Source organism: Trichechus manatus, unplaced genomic scaffold (assembly GCF_000243295.1).
Source record: "Trichechus manatus latirostris isolate Lorelei unplaced genomic scaffold, TriManLat1.0 scaffold00123, whole genome shotgun sequence".
NCBI classification, from domain to species: Eukaryota; Metazoa; Chordata; class Mammalia; order Sirenia; family Trichechidae; genus Trichechus; species Trichechus manatus.
The window spans coordinates 505,282-514,684 of record NW_004444059.1 but is presented as its reverse complement, the minus strand read 5'-3'; the positions used below and the strand labels follow the sequence as shown (position 1 = coordinate 514,684).

Here is a 9,403-nt window from a genome sequence, read left to right as displayed (position 1 = left end):
TATTGAGCTCCAGTTGTGTGCATAGACTTTGATAGGCTTTGATAGGCTGTGGAAAGATTTAAAAAAATAAATATGATCCCTGCCCTTGAGGAGTTTTCAGTTGAGTTAGGGAAAGTGATTTAAACGCCATGTAGTCCAGGAGTCAGCAAACTTTTCTATAAAAGTTCAGGTAGTAAATCTTTTAGGCTTTGCAGGCTGGACAGTCTCTGTCACATACTCTGCTGCCCTGTTGTAGCACAAAAGCAGCCATAGACAATAGGTGAATGAGAGTGGTTGTGCTCCATTTATGGAACTCTGAAACTTGAATTTCATATAATTTTCATGTGTCACAAAGTATTATTTAAAAAATTTTTTTTTCAACCATTTAAAAAATGTTGAAGCCTTTGTTAGCTAGCTGCCGTACAGAAACATGCTGAAGGCTGGATTTGGCCTGCAGGCTGTAGTTTGCGACCTCTAATCTAGTCCGACCCTCTTCTCAGTGCATAAGAAGCGATCAAAGTACCACATAAAGTAGTAGTGCTAAGTGAATGATCCAGTTCCAGACAGTATGTGATCAGAGAAAAAGAAGAAGCCCTCCTTGACCTGTGGTCATTAGTTAAAGCTTAATAGGGGTGCACTAGGACAGGCCTTAACCAATGAGTGGGATTTGGTTCTATGGAAAAGGTAGGGTAGCCTTTTGGACAAGGGATGCAGTGTGCCCAGGCATGAAAGTGGGGAGGAACAAAGTAATGTTCAGGTGACGATGAAGCAGAGAATTCATGGGAACAAAGGTTGAAGCTATAGGCAAGGACTAGATGGTGGAAGCTTTAAATGCCAAACCAAGAAGTTTGGCCGTTATTTCTCAGAACTGATTATATGTACTTTATCTGTGAATCTGTCTCTTAACAGTATGTGCGTTTGTGCATATACGTCTTCATGTGTCTCATTGCATGTATTTTATTGGTACATGTGTGGATTTGTATGTTTGTGTGGCCTGTGTCCCTACAAGCAGCTTTCCTGAGTTCCCCAGATGCAGGGCAGAAGCATGAGCTGCCCTAAAGGTCATCACCCCCCGCTCATGTGAACCCTCCCTCCGCTGAAGCCTCGAGTTTAACGACCCTCCCATGGAGATTTATTTCATGTCTCTGATAGAATGGAGAAGGGTTACACAAGCAGAGGGATAAGGTTCAGATTGAAAGAGGCCATGAGTATAGAAAAGAAGGAATGAGTAAGGAAAGATAATAAGAAGGAAGAATATTAGGATTTGGTGCCTGTTTTGATTCTGAGAGTAAGGGAAAGGATAAATTTAATAATAACAGGTTTAACCTAGATAGCTGGGAGAATGATGTTTCCATTGGCATTTTATGGATATAAAAGTATGTCTCATGGATTCCTTTGGGAGAGATAAGCCCTAAAGACAAAAACACGAAGGTGTTCCCATGTCATTTGTACATATCTGTGTATATATGGCAGTGATTTTGTGTTATTCTTCCCATTTGATAGGCTATAGTCTGGGGGTCATGGCCTGAAGACACAGGATCAAGAGATGCTTAGAAGGCTGAGAGCCCAAGAGGCACGGGAAGAGCCATAGAAAGTCCCTAACCATTCCTGAGCCTGACTCCATTAACTTGGCCAAGTTCTGTTGCCCTTTATAACCTCAAACTCCAGTCCCGACAATAGCCCAATTTCATAACAGCCAAACCTAATCTTAACCATAACCCAACCAACCCTTGCTTTTCTGCTTTCACTTTGCTGGTTCTCAGTCAGTGCCCCAAACCTCATCTGATTCCTACCTCTGTAACAACCTTCCCTTCATTAAAAGGGAAGAATCCTTGAAGCTAACTCAACTCCCTCCATCCTTTCTCATTTCTGTTTAGTCAACTGCCCTTCTCCCTGACCTTAGCTTATTCTCCAGATAGGCTGCAGTTGGGGTGGGAGGGGTCAGAGAGGGATTAGCCAGGATTTTTTCAGTCTTGGACTTGATTACTGTGACATTTCAGCTTGTCACTCTGCCGGGGTGTGGCTCTCCTCTGGCGGAATTCCAAAGCCCAGACTCAGTATAGTGAGAGAATCTGACTGAGGTGGCTATAGCCAGTCTAACAGAGCCATTTCCTGAGGTAGTAGCACCCTGATCTAGCTGTGCATTAACTGACCATTCTCTTGAATTCTAGAGTGGATCATGACCCATGAAGAGCACCATGCAGCCAAAACTCTGGGGATCGGCAAAGCCATTGCCGTGTTAACCTCTGGTGGAGATGCCCAAGGTAAGGAAGAGGGCTCTGTTTCGGAAGAAGGCAAAAAGCATGGCTGGTTGGCCCCCTGGGCGTTTCTTGATTCCCTTAGCCTGTAGAACGGAACTGTCCTCCTGTAGGTTCCCACTAGAATCCTGGACTTTCCTTAAGAACTCCATCAGGTCTAAGTACTTAAGGCATTTGGATTCTACTTCTCCAAATGTTTATAGAACTATTTTCCAAGTTTTTGTGAAGATTTGAGGCCCTTTGATCCTTCAGTACTAAAAGAATGCCGTTTTCTCAGCATTGGAAAGAAAGAGACAAAAGAAATAAAATCATTGAGAGGCAGTAGAGTAGATTCATTTCGAGTACTTTGGAAGTGGTGGGAAAGGGAAGAGACCTGGAATTGGTATTTGATAGGCCACAGCTAGAGCTTCAGGTACTAATTCTGATGTGTGGAGAGTTCCTACAGTGACCGGGACCAGGCATCTTAGTCTTATAGCACATGTCCTACCAGGCGCAGTTCTGGTTTGCTCCCTGTTTTCCCTGGCCTTCCATGCCCATCCATTCCTTTAGCCCTTGAACAGCAGCAGTTAATCAGTACAGGTCCATTGCAGGGAGAAGGACAGAAAGCAAAGCCAGAGAGGGAACCTTCCCTGGGTTGAGTCCAAGAAATCTGTGGGTCAGGAAAATCAGGTGTATAGGAAAAATGAAGTGGGATGTAAAGGATGTGTGATTCTGCCCACCCACCCCAGTTTCTTTGTATAGTCTAATTTATATTGTGATTAATAGGGGGTGGAATTTCTGTGGAAGGTATATACCAGGACATGGAGACAGTGATGAGAGAAACAAAGAGATTTCAGCTCGTCTACCCCCTCCTCTGTCCCACCCTCCCTAGGCTATCCTAGACATTGTGCTAACCACCTGCTGTATATAGAGCCTTGTCTTGTATGTTGTAAGGAAGTTGTTATTCCTTTGGGAATTTGATAAGGAAAGATACCATATATTACTAGAATTCTTAAGGTACATAAATAAAGATAATGACAGTACATGGTGTAACATGGACGAACCTTGAAAACATTGCGCTAAGTAAAAGAAGGCATTCACAAAAGACCACATACTGTGTGATTCTGTTTATACAAAATGTCCACCATAGGCACATCTCTAGAGACAGAAAGTAGGTTAATGGTCACCTTGGGCTGGGGAATGACTGCTAATGGATTTGGGTGTTTTTATGGGGAGATGAAAATGTTCTAAAATTAGTTTGTGATGATAGTTTCACAACCTTGTGAGTTTACTAAAAACACTGAATTGTACACTTTAAATGAGTGAATTATATGATATGTAAATTATATCTCCATAAAGCTGTTAAAAACTAATCAAATGTGCATTAACCAAGTAGAAACCACTTGTATAACGAAATGGTAAGCCTTGGTTGGATTAATCAGGGAAAATGTCACAGAAAAGATAGGTTTCAAGAAACTGAGGTAAAGTGCTTAGAACAGTGCCTGGGACATAGTAAGTGCTCAATAAATATATTACTAATTAATAAATGAATTATTGAGCACCTATTGTATGCCAAGCAGGATGTTAGGTACTAGGGATACATCAATGAGAAAGTCAGACATAGTCCCTGATCTTATGATATTTCTTATTAGTACAGTAAAACCTGTGAAAGCTGGAACCTGTGTAAGGTGGGAATCTGTCAGAGAAGGAAAACTCAGATATTTTTCACCAACAGCAGTAGAAAAGTGGTACCCTATCAAAGGTGGAAAACTTGTGCGATCTGGAAAAACAGGACAGTCTCATCGAGTTCCGGCTCTCACAGGTTTCACTGTGTATTAGGAGTGCTAGACTTTACATCTATTTTAAAACTAATTTTTATTTCATTATAATTGTGATTGATGTTGTGAATAGGAGAATACTAGAATGAAGACACTGAGGAAGAAAGGCACAGAGGCCTGAGATTGGGAATAGTGAGCAGATTAGGAATGCAGGACCTTCGTTGAGGCTGTAGAGACAGCTGACCTGCTTCTATCGCTTCTCTCTTCTCTCCTGGAAAGGGTCCCATGCCAGTACTGAGTTCCTCAGCACAAACTCTATGAGTGTTGATCTTAAAACCTTGTAAGATTGCCAGTGGAATTGGACTGTCACATTAGGGGAAGAGTGAGTCTGCTAAAAATCCAAGTGAGGCACACAGAGTTAAGAAATGATGAGGGAAAGAGCACTTGGAGAGAGAAAGAGAAAAAATATAAAAGCCTATGATTTAACTTGGGTCTAAGAGCAGCAGAGCCCTTCCAACTTCTGGTCCTGTCAGTGAGACCTTCTTGTTCTGGGGATGGCCATCATCTGCCTGCTCAGGGGAAGGGATCATCTTTCATGGATGCAGGGGCTCTCGATATGCTGATTTCTGGAGGCCCAGCTGGGTCAAGGCCTGTGGGGTTCTGTGACAGGCACCCTGTACTCCGGGAAATATTGCACCTGTGAATCCACATAACATCATCGGAGCATTTCAATGGGGACTGAGAGTGGTGGAGAATAAAATTCTAGGGAAGCAAGGAGGCAAAACGAAAAACGCAAAATAGAGCTAAGAGGTTCCAGCTGAAGGAGTAGCCCAAATATGGCCTGACCAGAAATAAGTTTGATGGCTCTAGTTCTCCCAGGAAAAGAGCACAGAGATGTTTGTTTCCTGGAGGATATGGGCAACATGGGAAAGTGAGAATGGGCTCTGTAAAAATCCATGGAGGCCACAGCTCTGTCATTCCCTGAGTTCAGCAAAGCTACTAAACTCTTGAAGTGGAAGAACAGCCAGGATTCAGGCATCTTGGGCTTGGAAGCTAAGGACTCTGGGATGCTGTGCTAATCACATATCAAATCTAATTCCCTTTCCAGCCCAGGAATGACTTTAGCCCCCTAAACCATGCCACATTTAGCCTTCTGAATTCAGCATTTTCTGCTTCTGGAAAGGACTTCCATCATCTGGTCTAGCCTCTGTTTCCAGAGGGCAGTCCATTCCAAGTGCATGTTTGTCCTATATTTAAAGGTTTATAGGAACAGAGATTCTACTACTTGCCTGGGTTGCCTAGTCTAGGGTTTATAATTTTTAATTGCATATTTATCAGAAAGTGCTATTCACAACTAATATTTATTCCTCATGTTGGAATTACAGTATATATTTTTTCTTATTCTAAATTCAGTTAAGGTAAAAATAAACTTTTTAGCATCTGCTCTCAAAAAGATAGTGACTAAGTCATGTATTACTTTTTTCTATCTAGTCTTATAGAGACCCATCACCCATAGTTCTTCTCCCAAAAGTCTCTTCCCGACAGGCTGTAATTGGAGACTGCACATGACATGTTTATGATATTCTCCAGGGCCCCTCCTGGCTGTACCCAGAATACCCCCAGGATGGTGCCTGTAATCTTATCCTTCGTCTTGCTTCTAATAAGTTAGACAGCTGCTCATACAGGTTTATTTAGGGCAACATGGAACAGCCAATGTTCCATGGCTTAGGGCCAGACTAGGTCAGTGAAGTTAGATAGGAGAGCACAGAGAATTACTGGGACTCCCTAGCATAAGCTATCTGTACATCCCAGTCTGTGGTTTTGGGGGACCTGGGGACTTGAGACACAGCTACAGGGCACTAAGGGAGTACTGAAACTTGATTTCTAATAAAACACTCAGACATCCAGTTTAGAGGCAGGAAAGTGACCTCTAGCAGGGTTGAGGTAAGAAGGTAGAGGAGGGAAGCCAATCTTTTCTTGTGGGATTTTTCTTCTGTCAAACAGATTTGGATATTTCCTGTCCACCATCTATTGTTTGCTTTACACTGAAAACCTTTTAAGTCATTTGTTTCTCTTAAATTGTTTTTTCACCCACAATTAGTCAGCTTGGGAGGGAAACAGTTGTCCAAGCAATACATCTCAGAAAAATGTTTTTTTCTTATTTCCTAAGATTATAAATTCATACTCCAAAACTCCAGGTACCCATTAGAGAATCCCATTGGCCTTGTGACAGGTTAGAAAACAAATGAACAGTAGTTTCGTATCTGTTCTGATGTTATTGAATTGACTTTATCCGTATCTTTCCTAAAGCACTGATGACTCTGCATCGACTCTGACCTTGATCTATTCACACATGAAGGCTTTTCCTAAAGCTTCGGAGAAGCCTCCTCCCTTTACAGATTTTTTGGTTTTGATTCCTTCAACTTGAGGATGTGAACTTAGACTTCTTAACTTCATGGGGCTTTGCCTCACTAATGTCATAAGTAAGCTTTGACATCAGGGCTCACCAATGACCTTTTGTTGACAAGCCCAATTGTCTAGACCTTATCATAGATCAATTATTAGAAGTATTAGACACCGTTCCCATTTTTTGAAATTGTTCCCTTTTGACTTCTAAGACACTGCTAAGTGGTTCTCCTTTTGTTTTTCTTGCTGTTTTTTATTAGTTTCTTTCATGGAACTCTTCTTCCTCTGCCCATCTCTTCAATGTTAGTTTTCTTTAGGATTCTGTTCCTTGCCTGTTGCCCTTCTAATTCTACATATTCTCTCAAGACAATCTCTTCCAAGTCCGCATGTATATCCCACAAGAACTTCAAACTAAACATATCCAAATATGAACATGTCATCCTCACCCTTGCCTTCCCAAACCCAAACCTATCTCTGTGCAGTTAATGACGCCACAGTGTTACCCTCTGCCTAAGTCAGTCATGGGGGGGATTTCCTTCTTCCATTCCAAAACTTGAAATTTAATCATCACAGTGATGATTAGATGTAAGTCCTGTTGCTTCTCTCTCCTAAGCGTCTACTGTCCAGTTTTCTCTGTTTTATACCAAATGCTACTCTTCCAGTCCAGGCCCTCATCATTTCTTGTCTGCACTTCCATATAGCATCCTATTCCTGGTGTCACCTCTCTCAGCTTGTCCTCCATGCTGCTGCCAGAGTGAGATTTCTGATGTGTAGATCTCATCATGTGCCTCCACTCTCAAATATTCTCTATTATCTACTTTTTTTTTCTAAGTCATGTGCCCCTTTAAGAATCAAATGAAAACTGTAGATCTCCCAAGAGAAATTCTCATGCCCACACAACTTTTCATGCAGTTTCACAGGTTCATGAATTCCCTAAAACCTATCATTCATGGATCCCCAATCGAACCCTGGTTTACAGAATAAAAGGCAAACTTCTTCACATGGCATCCTAGGCCCTTTATCATGTGGTGCCTGCCCACCTATCTAGCCTCATCTCTCACCACTTCATATCTCACACTTTGTTCTCTATAATATTAAACTATTGTTAGGTGCCATCAAGTCATTTCCAACTCATAGCAACCCTATGTACAACAGAATGAAACTCTGCCTGGTCCTGTGCCATCCTCTCAATAGTTGTTATGCTTGAGCCCATTGTTGTAGCCACTGTGTCAGTCAGTCTCATTGAGGGTCTTCCTCTCTTTCGCTGGCCCTCTACTTTACCAGGCATGATGTCCTTCTACAGGGACTGGTCCCTCCTGATAACCCATATCCAAAGTACACAAGGTGAAATCTCACCATCCGCTTTTCTAAGGAGCATTCTGGCTGTACTTCTTCCAAGACAGATCTGTTTGTTCTTCTTACAGTCCATGTTATAGTCAATATTCTTCGCCAACACCATAATTCAAAGGCATCAGTTCTTCTTTGGTCATCCTTATTCATTGTCCAGCTTTCGCATACACATGAGGTGGTGAAAATACCATGGCTTGGGTCAGGCGCACCTTAGCCCTTAAAGTGACATCTTTGCTTTTTAACTCTTTAAAGAGGTCTTTTACAGCAGATTTTCCCAGTGCAATATGTTGTTTGATTTCTTGACTGCTGCTTCCATGGGCGTTAATTGTGGATCCAAGTAAAATGAAATCCTCGACAACTTCAATCTTTTCTGCATTTATCATAACGTTGCCTATTGGTCCAGTTGTAAGGATTTTTTTTTTTTCTTTATGTTAAGGTGTAATGTATATTGAAGGCTGTGGTCTTTGATATTCATCAGTAAGTGCTTGAAGTCTGCTTCACTTTCAGCAACCAAGGTTGTATCATCTGCATATCGCAGGTTGTTAATGAATCTTCCTCCAATCCTGGTGCCTTTCTTCTTCATATAATCCAGTTTCTCAGATTATTTGCTCAGCATATAGATTGAATAAGTATGGTGAAAAGATGCAACCCCAACACACACCCTTCCTGATTTTAAACCATGCAGTATCCCCTTGTTCTGTTCGGACGGCTGCCTCTTGGTCTATGTACAGGTTCCTCATGAGCACAATTAAGTGTTCTGGAATTCCCATTCTTTATAATGTTATCCATAATTTGTCACGATCCACACAGTCAAATGCCTTTGCATGGCCAGTAAAACACAGGTAAACATCTTTCTGGTATTCTCTGCTTTCAGCCAAGATCCATCTGACATCAGCAATGATATCCCTTGTTCCACATCCTCTTCTGAATCCAGCTTGAGTTTCTGGCAGTTCTCTGTCAACGTACTGCTGCAGCCGTTTTTGAAGATCTTCAGCAAAATTTTACTTGCATGTGATATTGATGATACTGTTCGATAATTTCTGCGTTCTGTTGGATCACCTTTCTTTGGAATGGGCATAAATATAGGTCTCTGCCAGTCGGTTGGCCAGGTAGTTGTCTTCCAGACTTCTTGGCATAGACGAGTGAGTGCTTCCAGCGTTGCATCCATTTATTGAAAAGTCTCAATTAGCATTCCGTCAGTTCCTGGAGGCTTGTTTTTTGCCAGTTTTAGATTGAAACAAAAATATGTACTGGAGTATCTGAGGGAGGGTGGTTAAAATGGTTCACAACAAGTTGATCCATCATGGCCCCAAGATTCTTTAAGCATCACCATGAGCCCCTTTGCACATTACAAGGTAGGACAGGGTCACCGAGATCAAGATCCATGACTGTGTTCCACCAGTGAAGCCGTGCTTAGCACAGTATCAGTGGCATTATTTCTAATATGGAGGTGTTTACAGCTCCCACTATGTGCTTGTATTATGGCAGGTTAGCTCCTCCACGGAGCTCCTGGGAGAGACAGTTCCTGTTATTGAGCAACTACTAGGAGAGGGCCACTACTCGTGTGAAAAAGGGAAAAGGCTCTCCTCTCTATTTTAGTGCTAGTTTTTTCTCCCAGTGGAAGCAGAGAGAGACTGATACATAGCCGTAATT

At 42.0% G+C, this 9,403-nt stretch overlaps 1 protein-coding gene across 1 annotated transcript in view; it reads left to right on the top strand.

The window, feature by feature from the left end:
- Positions 1-9,403, top strand: part of PFKM (phosphofructokinase, muscle) — a 53,370-nt gene that overhangs the window by 27,928 nt on the left and 16,039 nt on the right. The window contains exon 3 of the mRNA XM_023738817.1: positions 2,151-2,243. Within this exon, the coding sequence (XP_023594585.1) occupies positions 2,151-2,243 (93 nt within the window). The remainder of the gene's footprint in view (positions 1-2,150; positions 2,244-9,403) is intronic.